Source organism: Carassius gibelio, chromosome B22 (assembly GCF_023724105.1).
Source record: "Carassius gibelio isolate Cgi1373 ecotype wild population from Czech Republic chromosome B22, carGib1.2-hapl.c, whole genome shotgun sequence".
Lineage (NCBI taxonomy): Eukaryota > Metazoa > Chordata > Actinopteri > Cypriniformes > Cyprinidae > Carassius > Carassius gibelio.
Window position 1 is genome coordinate 7,569,175 of NC_068417.1, and position 12,686 is coordinate 7,581,860.

The 12,686-nt window shown below is 40.3% G+C and overlaps 1 protein-coding gene across 1 annotated transcript; it reads left to right on the forward strand.

The window, feature by feature from the left end:
* The first annotated feature begins 10,089 nt into the window (after positions 1-10,089).
* LOC127987726 (uncharacterized) lies at positions 10,090-12,059 on the forward strand. Its single transcript, XM_052590118.1, has 6 exons — positions 10,090-10,219; positions 10,307-10,630; positions 10,744-11,076; positions 11,211-11,507; positions 11,585-11,728; positions 11,850-12,059. The coding sequence occupies exons 1-6, from the start codon at positions 10,162-10,164 to the stop codon at positions 11,867-11,869; spliced, it is 1,176 nt and encodes a 391-aa protein (XP_052446078.1). The 5' UTR covers positions 10,090-10,161; the 3' UTR covers positions 11,870-12,059.
* Positions 12,060-12,686: the final 627 nt, after the last annotated feature.

Genomic DNA, 12,686 nt, shown 5'->3' on the forward strand with positions numbered 1-12,686 from the left:
ATTCACCGAAACACCAAAAATAGATGTGGTTGAAGAAAGCCACAAGGATACAGTTGAAAGCAGAATCACTCAACTACTTGAAACAGATAATACAGGCAATGAAACAACAGTACCAACATGCACAAAGACTGGATGAATCATAATTAAGCCAGTGCAATACAAGGACTATGTAAAGCTGAATAAAAGTTAAACAGGAATAAGAGTGTGTGGGGGGTTGTGTTATGTATGTAATATGCTGTTACACAATACGTATGTGCATGTACCGGAAGTATCTGTGTAGTTCAACGTGCTGAGCACCTAAAGATGTTCATACCAACTTATAATGCTGTCCAGTAATATTACAGCTCCCACTGAATCTCTGAGTGCATGCATTCACTGTATGATTCATCCTATTAATGCAGTTAGGAAGTCGAAAGAAATCAAACACTTCCTCATCTTTATATGATATGACCTTAATATCACACAAGCAAGAGTGCTGTTTTTTTCGTATATCAGCATGATTGCAAATGTGATTTGAGTTACATTTTAGACATAATGTTGTCTGGTTTTGCTCTGTTTCACACGATCCGGGTCATTTATTCAGTAAAGATAATCACTTGCTTCATTCCTGAATCAATTAGCCATTTTGAGTATTTTGTTTTTAAATGAATGATTCAAAGACTTATTCATCATTTCATTAACTTTTTAACTGTCATATCTGGCTATTGCAATGTTTTTATCAGCTGATTGGACTGCAATTCTGCCGGCACCCATTCACTGCAGAGGATCCATTCCTGATCAAGTGATGGCAAGCTACATTTCCCAGCTAAATGTAATTTTAGGTGATCTGTTCCTTTAAGTTGCAGCTTCTGTGTTTTGTTTGCATTGCAAAGATGAATTTGTTGATACTGATTTAATTTGGTTGGTAACTGCGACAGTCTCTTCGAGTCTTGTTATTCTAAATTAATTTATTGATTAAATCTAAGAAATTGGCATAAAATATGTTGAATCTATTATGCAAATCTAATCCAACACTTATGCAGCATTTCACTTGCTATTCGTTTTCTTACAGGACCGGAATTTGTTAAGGTCAGCAAAATCTTGTTCATTTTCAAGACTTCCTCTGATAAAATCAAACTGTGATGCAGGTCGAATCCTGTTGAAGGAGGATCCATCCAGATCATATCAGTTCTTCCGTCGTGTTTCAGTTTAAGCATCGATGAAGAAATTGTTTCTCAAATTAGTTTTGTTCTGTTTGTTTGTGTTGTCTGCTTGGTGAGTTTAAAATGTGTTTTTATGGTTTCATTTGCTTCTGTTCCATTACCTTCTGTTACCATGTAATAAATTACTGGTTAAATTAATCAGAGAGGATTAACATTCAATCAACTCTTTGTTCGGTTATTAGGGATTAACTCAATTAAATGTAAAGCTCAAATGTATCATTTAATTTTAAAAGTTTGAAATGGTTATAAGTATTTTAGTCAAGCTGCATCACAAACTCTGTTCTTCTGGAAATGGTTTCAATAGCACAAATTGATAGAGCTGCTGGACACTTCTCCACATTTGATTTTCTTGTGATGACCGTGGACTTCAGGAGAAACCCCTTGGTCTCCCCCCACTCACCATCATGACCAGCACTGTGACTGCAGTCATTCAGGTTCCTGGGAACCACTATCTCTCAGGATCTGGAGTGGGACAATCACATTGACTCTTGTTAAAAAGGCCCAGCAGACGTTGTACTTCCTTCGCCAGCTGAGGAAGTTTAAATGTAGTTTCATTACAAGGTTCCGGAGGAGCACGTCAGATACTTAGCCTAATTAGCACAGGTGGAACTACTTAAGATAATCAACCTTAGGGTATAAATACAGCTGAATTAGCCTACCTGTCTCTATTGGCGGTTTATCGGCATCCCGGTTCGCTCTGTCTGTCATCTTATCACAAGACCAAACTTTTCCTTCCAGCGAGGAGATCCATACCGAGGATTTTTCAGATCTACTACTTTTGCCGATAATCATGATCATTTCTACCTCGCCAAACACAGCCGTTGAGCATTATCAATGTCATCACGACAGCTGCTCTTCTCGCCAAGCCACAAGTCGTGGCCAATAGACCGTGCAAAGCCCGAGCTTGACACCACGATCGATCCGCTCAAGACCGGGCACTCCTCTAGCGCCGGATCACAGCAGCAGGCATTCAACCAGCCTGGGCCGCACCCCATATATTACAGCAGCAAGCCTCTCTCACTTTCCACCGCGGCTCAGCCTTTCACCCCGCAGTTGTGATGCTGCCTCCTCTAGAGGCGCAGACCGCTTGTCGTAAATCAATACATTTTCAGGTGAAGACGCTAAATACAGGTTTCGCGGCTAGAAAATAGTGCGGGATCTGCGCGGAGTTCCGATCACATATGTATGCGGAAATTTCAGATCTGATTTGAGCCTCGGATGCGTCCAAATATTTGAACTTCTGCGACTAGACCGTAAGTGAACGCCTGACCAGATGTGATGTATTCTAATCAAAACTATACATACAGTCGGCATCTAGTCATAGTTGGGGGCAGAGTCGGCATGGGGGAAAATATAGCGAAAATCATGTGTATTTGAATGACAAAAAATGCACATATTGAGCGCTCATTCCCAGAGACACGTAGAACAATTCTAGTCTCTTTTAACTTTAATATTCATATACACTAGCCAAGATCGATATTTTTACAGCCCTAATGTAGATTTATTCATTTAAAAATAGCCATATTCCGTGATGTTCTGTTTTATATAGCCAGGTCCATTTGTGACTGGATTCCGCGATTCTATCCGTGTCGCTTTGCAAACACAGACGGGGTGAATTTATGAATGAAAGTGTAAAAGTTCAGACACAAAACCAAGTTGTTACACATCCTCACACTTTATTAAAGGGGGGGTGAAATGCTCGTTTTCACTCAATATCCTGTTAATCTTGAGTACCTATAGAGTAGTACTGCATCCTTCATAACTCCAAAAAGTATTTAGTTTTATTATATTCATAAGAGAAAGATAGTCTGTACCGATTTTTCCTGGAAAAACACGAGTGCCTAGAGGCGTGGCGTGTGGGCGGAGCTAAAGAATCACGAGCGCCAGTAGGATTTTGAGTTGAGAGCATGTGGAAGCTGTGACACAGATCCAGAGGCTGAAATTTAACAAGAGCAGCATCAGCAAAGGCGTCTCTATGTGGTATGTACTGAAACTGTATATATTTGCTTAGCGGTTTTGGAAAATGACTAAGTTCCACTTTATGTCGTCTTTTTTTTTTTTTTAAGCTGTACATGTGGAAAGTGCAGTTTGATGACAACATTGCATGTTGTTTACTTGAAGTGCTTACGCGCCGATAGCTAAGTTAACAACACAGAGATATTTGAAGCAGTTTTACTCACCGCCTGCGGTTCCAACACACGATCGTGACCCTTTTTCGTTGGGATTGCATTATCCTTAAGAAATAAACGATGTGCAATCCGAAATGCAGGGAACAAACAAAAACACTTGCACAACTCCATTGATGCTCTGTAAAAATAAACTCCATCCACTGGTCCCTTAATGCTGTTTCTCTTTTGGTAATCTATGCAGGGCTGTCTTGCCCTGGCAACCAAAAATAGACTTCTTTTGTGACTTTTCGTGACGCTCTCGCTCTGATCAGTGAAGTCTGTTGTGCTCTCAGTGCTCTGCTATACGGGAGCGCGCTCTTCCGGCAGAAGTGCCTCAGGACCCATATAAGGAAATTCCGCTCCATCTAACGTCACACAGAGCCATACTCGAAAAAAAACTTTCCGAAACTTGTGACAAACCGTTTTTTTGGAACAGAAATACTCCTTCAATCATACAACTTAATTTTTGAAACTTTGTCCATGTTTAGCATGGGAATCCAACTCTTTAACAGTGTAAAAAACTCAGTATGCATGAAATAGCATTTCACCCCCGCTTTAAGTGGGTATATGGAAATCCTTGGTCTTTTCTAGTGGTATCACGTAGACTACACCTCTTAGCAGACGTGTTTTCATGCAAGTTTAGGTTCGCACTAGGCTAACGTTACATAGTTTCGCTTCAGGTAGAATAATAAGGCTAATTATATATGCATGCCACTTTCTGAAACAACCTTACACAGTTTTGATAACGTTATAATGAACACAATGTTAACGTAGCCTGCCTGTGACGAAAGGCAGACTGCACACACACACATGCTTAGTCTTGGGATTCCACAACTTACCTTGATCATGCTCACAATTTATTGCTTGTAGCCATTTTGTCCTCCTTTCCGGTTCTGTATGTTTATCAGGAAGGATGTAGAACTTTAATTAATAATTTGTTATTTTTTGGAGGTACAGAAAATGACAGCAACTCTTCGGGATCATTGACCCATGTATTTCAATTGGCGCAAAGGCAATGTTTTCCCCCACTGGCTAAATCCACATCACGTGACCAGGCGTTCCCGGCGGCGTTCCCAGACCAACTGTCTGTATGTATCGGTGCGAGGTCAGAATATTTTGTTAACTTTAACATTATTCTTTAAACACTATTTCTGTAAAATGGTGGTTTATAATAATTATGGGAGAAATAATTATTAAACCATTATTTATGTTGATTAGCCCCATAAAACCTACTGTTTTTATTTTATTTTTATTTTTATTTTTTTGGGGGGGGGGTCATCTGATTCGTGATGATGCATTCATACATTTTATACATTATATTCATTAAAATTATTAATTTTACCATGGTGAACATGCCAAGGTAACAGTTGCTGCATGACCAGTTTGAAAGTTCTACCCGATTGCCGCTAGAGGGAGAAATGCGACAATCGTGTCCGAATGTCGTGTGCCATGGAAAGGTGGCTTAAAGTTTGTTAAATGAGGTTATGACGTAGTTCTGTCGGATGACAATGCCATTTCTTACCATGAAGCCAAGGCATTTTTCCCAGAGTCGTCATCCACACTGAAATGTCCAAAGATATTACATCTGCTTCACCGTGCATGTTTAAACATCATTGAGATTCTGCAGACATAAGTTTAATGCAATTATTCTAGCAGGGCCAATTTATTTAGGGACATATTTCACCATTTACTGCCGTAATCACTTATAAGAATTTATCTATTACACCACTACCCTCGTTTTGCCGTAGGACAGCAAGTGTGAGTAAAATTATGTTTTCTTTCTAGGACTGTAATACAAAAAGCATGCAAGTAAATATCTTTAGAAACTGCTTGGAAGTGAATAGCACATAACTTCCCTTACGAAAATTAACCATGGTTTCACTACAAGTAAAACCAAAAAACCATGGTTACTATTGTTGAACCATGGTAACCACAAAATAACCATGGTTTTGCTATGTTAACCATAGTTTAACCATGGTATTTGTAGTAAATCTGTGGTTATACAAATGGTAGTCAACACGCCAAAAAAACATGGGTTACTACAGTTTTACTATAATAAAACCATGGTTATTTTTCGTAAGGGTGAAATTAACGTTACTGCTATAATCATGTCTATCGGTATGTTCTACAAGACCAAACAATATTCATAGTTTTCAAAAGCCTCTGTTTCCACAGTCTATACTACAACGTGAAACCAGTGTTGAAAATTGATCCGTACTGGAGTCCATTTAAAAAGGCCGGAAGGCCAAAACGAGAGGAAAGAAGCTTTTCCAACTGGAACGTACTAATGCGGACAAGGCTTAAGGAATTGTCAGATCAGGCAACCAATTGCTAAGCTCGCAACACAGTAGGCTACGCATTTATTTTTAGCTTGCCCCATCAAATGTTACTAACCCTTCTACTCTTCCCGCAGCCAACAACTACAGCAGCCGAAGCAAGCTCCGCAGGCGGCCCAAGCAGCTATCTCTCCTCCTCTTCTCATGCTCCCCTTTACTTCTCTGTTTTCCGTATCACCTCACTGCCACAGCAGTGTCTGCTCCCACAGGAGCCTTTTCTATATCTCCCCACTGCCGCAGAAGTGTCTGCTCCCGCACGAGCCTTTTCTGTATCTGCCACAGCAGTGTCTGCTTCCGCAGGAGCCTTTTCTGTATCTCCCGACTGCCACAGCAGCGCCTGCTCCCACGGGAGCATATATAAAAATAAAAAAAAGCTGTTCAGTTTTCCCCAACAGGCGATGCCAACTGGAACCATTTTCATCATTCCATGGGTCGTGGTTCTCTTCTGGCAAAAGTCGACATCACCTCCACTTCAAAGTTTTGCCTATTCATCCTAGGTGGTGGTGATAGTATTATGTATCGATAATAGTCAAGACGATATTCAAGGCTCATTCTCCTATTAATGTATTTTACTATCATTATTAGGTGGTCTACTATAATTCGGCTACCAAACTGCTCCGTTATTCCATTTCAGCATTGCATTTCACACTTGCCCGTGCTTGCAAGGATGATTTGAGCCTGTAGGTGGTGAAGAAGTCTCAATCCACAAACAGACGTATATCGTCTGCAGACACAAGGTATTTCATTGCACTTTTTAAAGCCACAGTTATATTACATTAGGGTTAAATTGTTGGACTTGAAATGAAATCCACTATTGTTTTCACCATTGACCGATTTGCAGATCATTTAGACCGATAACTTCCATGTGCAGATGTGGCAAATTTTTCACAGGACAAGCGAGATGACAGTAGTACCCGACTACATGAACTAGCTGTTTTAAATATAGTAATTTTATATTTAACATCAGTTTATCAGTGCATTTGAAAGTATATATACTTTAGACTATCGGTGATTCCATAGGCTCTCTTTCTTTCACCTGCATGGTTTAAAAAAGCAAATAGTCATGCCATGACAAGAACAGAGTCTCTCTCTTACTCCACCCAAGCACGATTACATCGTCGATCTCACGCGCTGACAAGATGACGATTTGACAATTACCATATTGCTGATTTATGGCACTTATTTGGGGTACACTGACACAGGAAATTCGATTTATTTTTGTATGCTTAATTTTCGAATATAATGACTGCACCAAAATTTCCTGACTTGTTATTGGAAGCAGCTCATTGGACTTGTTAAACAATTATGCAAGTAATCCTCATAGTGTCTACCCTTTAGACAACCAAATTGTTCTTAGTATTAAACCCCCTGTCAGGCACTGCAAGTGTGCTCCCAGATGAGCCAGACTTGCCTTTTCATAAAAATAAAAAAAATACTGGCGATTCAACTTTACCTTTCCGTCTTACGTTCAGAGAGGCTTTCCCATTTGATGTCGTTAGTATTTACCTCCCATCAGACGTTGGCGACAGTCTCCCGGCTAGACAACTTTTTTCATCCTTTGGTCAAAAAAGGCTTACCCGTCCAATGCCATCAGTATTGAGCTCCCATGGGATCTGGCGCGAGCCTCCAGGCCACACACCCTTAACTTTTCCTCATACGGTCAGCGAGGCTTACCCGTTCGATGCCTTGAGTATTGAGCTCCCATCGGACACCGCTGAGAGCCTCCTGGCAACACAACTTTACCCTTTCCGTCTTACGTCCGGAGAGTCTTACCCGTTCGATGCTTTGAATATTGAGCTCCCATCGGATGTCGGCGAGAGTCTCCCAGCCACATAAACTTTACTTTTCCATGCAACGGTCGGGGAGGCTTACCCGTTCGATGCCTTGAGTATTGAGCTCCCGTCGGACGTCGGCGAGAATCTCACGACCACCTAACTTTTTGTTCCTGTTTGACGGGCGACAGTGCTTGCTGTACGACGACAAGAGTCTCCTCCTCCCTACAAACTCTGTCCAAATCTTTTCCGCCCACCTGGTGAGGGTTACCCGTTTGATGTTCTGAGCCCTGATCTCCCATCGAATGCTGCGAAGCCCGCGCAGTTGGGTTTTCCTTTTCCCACTCCCTGGCCGGCGAGGCTTACCTGTCTGATGCCGTTGAGTATTGTGCTCGTGTCAGATGTCTGCGAGACTGCTTTCGGTTGGGTTTTCTTTACTTACTGCCCACAAACAGGTCTTATCCATCTGATGCCGTGAGTATTGATCTCCCGTCTGGTGTCGCAAGAGTCCTCTTTGTCGACGGCCCAAAGCCTGTTTATCTTCTCAACTGAGAGGACCTACACGTCTGTCATCCTGAGTCTTAATCTCCAGTCGGAGGCTTATGGGTCCTCTCGGTCAGTTATCTGCCCTGGTTGCCCACTGATTAGCAGGGGCTTATCCGCCAGTATGCCAACACCATGACCTATTCCAGTTGAGACAACTCGGGCCCTGCCGGTCGGGCTATCCAATCACATTGCTCTTCCGCTATCGGCCAGTAGGGCTCATCCGTTCCAATGCAGTGAGGTGCTCCGGTTGTGCAATGGTTCGAGCCCAACGGTAGGGCCTATCTCTCCAAATAGGTAAAGTTGCTCCCACTGGAGTACATAGGCTCTTCCGACCTGCCAACCAGCTGAGCTTCTAAATATCAGCCCCGCCAGATCTCAAAGCTATTGGGGGGGGGGGGGGGGCCTTAGTCTGGCGGCTGTCCTTTTCGCTATTGCTTTTTGGGGGGTACTCTAGGTTCGGGTAATTCCCGAGCTCGGAGCCCCTTCCCTCGGACAGCACGCCAAATATGCACTATAATACTTCAGCTAATTATATGTAAGTGTGAACTTGTGAAATGTAGTTTCATAACAAGGTTCGGGAGGAGCACGTCAGATACTTAGCCTAATTAGCACACTTAAGATAATCAACCTTAGGGTATAAATACAGCTGAATTAGCCTACCTGTCTCCATTGGCGGTTTATCAGCATCCTCCCTCCACCCCATCTCCTCCACTAGAGTTCATTCTACACTTTTATAAAGGGGGGGGGGGGGGGTTGGTTACTCTAGGTTCGGGCCTTGGAAGAGGTTAAATGAGTTTATTTTGCTTTGCTACACTTGGTAATTCTAGTGGTGACAACAGGCATGCATGTGAGATAAAGTGTCACTCTTTGGTAATTGGTACATCCATAGTGAGGAAAAGGGTTCAGAAAATCACTCTGGACCCCTCAAATCCAAGTCATACCCTTTTTTAACTTTTCCCATCTGGCCAGTGCTAGAGAGCCCTAAATAAAAGGACAGCCAGGCACATAAGAGTTTCTTCCCCCAGGCAATCTACCTCATGAACAGTTTTATGCAATAACCTAAAATATCCATAATGCATTTAACATCGGTCTAACTGTTACAACCATAGATAGTGATTTTCAGCATCTTGCGCAGCACTGTCATTGATATGACTGCGATAAGTGCGTGCTTCTGATGCTGTGTGCAGCAGAAATCAACCACACACTCATCATAATGAAAACATCGACCTCAGAAATAACAAATGTGAACACTGGGATAATCGCCGATGTATATGGCGAAGCCATCTAGAGTTTCATGCCAGAGCTCTGTATTTGTATCTGTGTACTGGAAGCTTGTAACACTAAAACAATTTCCTTGTGTGCGCAAGCATACTTGGCAATAAAGCTCTTTCTGATTCTAATTCTGAAGAGTCTCTCCATGTTTTATTTTATTTATTATGTCAAGTGCTCCCTGGAGGAATACAAACAAAGTATATTTTAAAGCATTTAGCAGTAAAAAACAGTAATTCTTTTAAATCGTTATTTAATTGATATTTTTGTATATCTGCATGCTGTAAATGTTTATATTAATCTACTGAATAATGTGCATTAATGTAATGAAAGAAGAAGTCGTTACAGTTATGTGATCAGCGGGATCAAGACTGCAACAAATATGAATTTTGCATTGCCGTTATTTCAAATAGCAAAGAAACTCCCACGACAGCATCCCTGGGACTTACCTAACAAAGAAAAAGGTATCGAGAGAGTGATTTCTGAAGACAGAAAGAGGTCAAATTCACCGACACTCCCTCAACAGCTGTTTTACAACCTTTGCATCTTGTTATTCTAAATGAATTTATTGATTAAATCTAAGAAATTGGAATAAATTATAACGAATATATCATCGATATCCAATTCGACACTCATCCAGCATTTCACTGTTTTGATATGTGCTATTTATTTAGTTTTCATACAGGGAACGCATTTGTTATCAAATGTAAGGTCAGTAAAATCTTGTTCATTTTCATGACTTCCTCTGATAAATCACTCTGTGATGCAGGTCGAATCCTGTAGAGGGAGGATCCATCCAGATCATATCAGTTCTTCAGTCGTGTTTCAGAGTGTTTTCAGACATTTTAAACCTCACTCTTGTGAACTGATGAAGAAAATGCTTCTCAAATCAGTATTGTTCTGGTTGTGTTTGGTGCGTCTGGTTGGTGAGTTTTACTTCACATTTAAATGATTAAAAGTATTTTAATGAAGCTTCATCAAACTGACATCAAGTGATAAACTCTGTTCTTCAGGAGTGTTTTGTAGTTCTGTCAGCGAGGTGAAATTGCTGGTGATAGTTGGAGAGTCTGTCACTCTTAACACTGGCTTTACTGAAATAAAGTGGTTTGACAGGATTCAGTGGTGGTTTGAGAATAATATGATTGCTGTTATCAATGTAACGACCGGCAGCATGACTGTATATGATAATGTTCTTGACGGGAGATTCAGAGACAGACTGAAGCTGGACAGTCGAACTGGATCTCTGACCATCACAAACATCACAAAGAAACATGCTGGAGATTATACAGTGACAACCAGCGAACCAGTGATGATAATAATCAGGCTCACTGTCACTGGTGAGTTTCATTTATTTCACCTGCTTACATTTTAGAGTGAAATGTATCTCAAGCTATTACTTTTGTAAACAAAGTTATTTGAAAGTCTCAATCTGTGACAAACCCTGTTTCAGAGTGTGTTTGTGATGCAGAAGAAATATCAGTAACAGAGGGAGATTCTGTTACTCTAAACACTGGTCTTACTGAAATAAGTGGAAATGACTCACTGTCTTGGGATTATGAAATTGACATTGCTGCAACACCTATATTTGAAAGACGTTTAGAACAAATTATAATCAGCTATACTTATGGGTTTGAGTTATTTGACGACGGAATGAAACTGGACAATCAAACTGGATCTCTGACCATCATAAACATTACAACTAAACGTGCTGGTATTTATACACTCAATTACCAGATAAGTGGAGGAAATTGGTCAACAAAAGCATTCAGAGTTTCTGTCTATGGTGAGTAGAGGTCTTGTGCCTTGTCCTTCAAATAAAATCATTTTACAGTTTGAGATTATAGACTGTTGAACACATTGAACTGAAAATAAGACTGTTGATTAGATTTGGTCATACTGTATTTCTCATGTTTTCAGCTCGTCTGCCGGTTCCTGTCATCAGCACTAACTCTACAAACTGTTCTTCATCATCATCATCATCATCATCGTGTTCATTGGTGTGTTCAGTGGTGAATGTGAGTCATGTGACTCTCTCCTGGTACAAAGGAAACAGTTTATTGTCCAGCATCAGTGTGTCTGATCTCAGCATCAGTCTCTCTCTACCTCTGGAGGTGGAATATCAGGATAAAAACAGCTACAGCTGTGTGATCAACAATCCCAGCAGCAAGCAGACCACACATCTGGACATCAGCAAGCTCTGTCACTCATGTTCAGGTTCAGCAGCTGATATTAGAGCTGATATTACTGTTTATTGACTGAGCTGATCTCAGTTTGATGTGTTTATTCCTCAGGCTCTGTCCACTGCTGTGGTTCTACTGAAGCTGTGATCCGATTGGTCCTCTCTGCTCTGGTGGGCGTGGCTACTGTTGTTATACTGGTTTATGACATCAGATCCAGAAGAGCTGAACAGGATCAAGCACAGATTTACTCATCAGGTATTGTGGTTTTACTTTTTTATTTATTTATTTATTTATTTTTCATATTTATTTATTTATTTATTTTTTTATTTTAAATGGCTTTAAATATTCATATGCTGGTGTTTATGCTCATTTATAGGTGGCTCATTTCCACCCTAGAAGATGATTTGAGAACAAACCGTAATATATTCTCACAATAATGCTCAAAATGCAAGTTTTTATGATGAAAAATACTCAATTGCTTTGCTCACGCTAGATTATGTAATATAAAATGTTTTTTTTATATTTTTCTATTGATATTTTAATCTTTTGATCCAGTTTGAAAGTCTTTTTCTGCAGATAAGATCTCTCTTGACGGCTGTACATTTGCCACATTTGATTGCATTTATCAATAAAGTCTTCTCACTCTGAGCTTCAAGTGTCTCTTGTGTTTAATTACATTTATTATGTTGAGCGCCTCCTGGAGGAATACAAACGAAGTTTATTATAATAAGCTCAGCTGAGTGCCACATATACTGTAAAGCTCATGTTAGCCTGTTTTATTTTTAAATTGTTTAATTATTAAGCTAATTCTTATACCGCTAAAAACATTTTCTTTTATATCTGCAAGCTACAGTATGGTTTATTATTAATCTGATAATGTAGGCTACAATAATATGATAAAGTGGAAGTCGTTACAGTCGAGTGAACAGGATTGAGACTGCAGCTATGATTTTTCCGTTCCCATTTGCACAAACAGTGTTTCTACGACTTTCAAAACGAGAAAAAACATATTGAGAAAGTGTTACAGCAGTCAGAAGAGAGATATATCAGATTCACCGTCACTTTTATTTGTAATGTAACACCACATAAACACAATGTGTACTTTTTAAATGAAAGTATTAAGAAAATGTAGAAGATGGGAGCGCATCATGTCTGTGAATGTTTCTCCTCTGGTTCCTTGAGCAGGAGGCACTCGGCGTTACATAACATTATA

Coding starts and splice junctions, on each gene's coding strand:
- LOC127987726 (XM_052590118.1), top strand. CDS start 10,162: ATGAAGAAAATGCTTCTCAAATCAGTATTGTTCTGGTTGTGTTTGGTG. Junction 10,631..10,743: donor AATCAGGCTCACTGTCACTG/GTGAGTTTCATT, acceptor ACCCTGTTTCAG/AGTGTGTTTGTGATGCAGAA. Junction 11,077..11,210: donor ATTCAGAGTTTCTGTCTATG/GTGAGTAGAGGT, acceptor TCATGTTTTCAG/CTCGTCTGCCGGTTCCTGTC.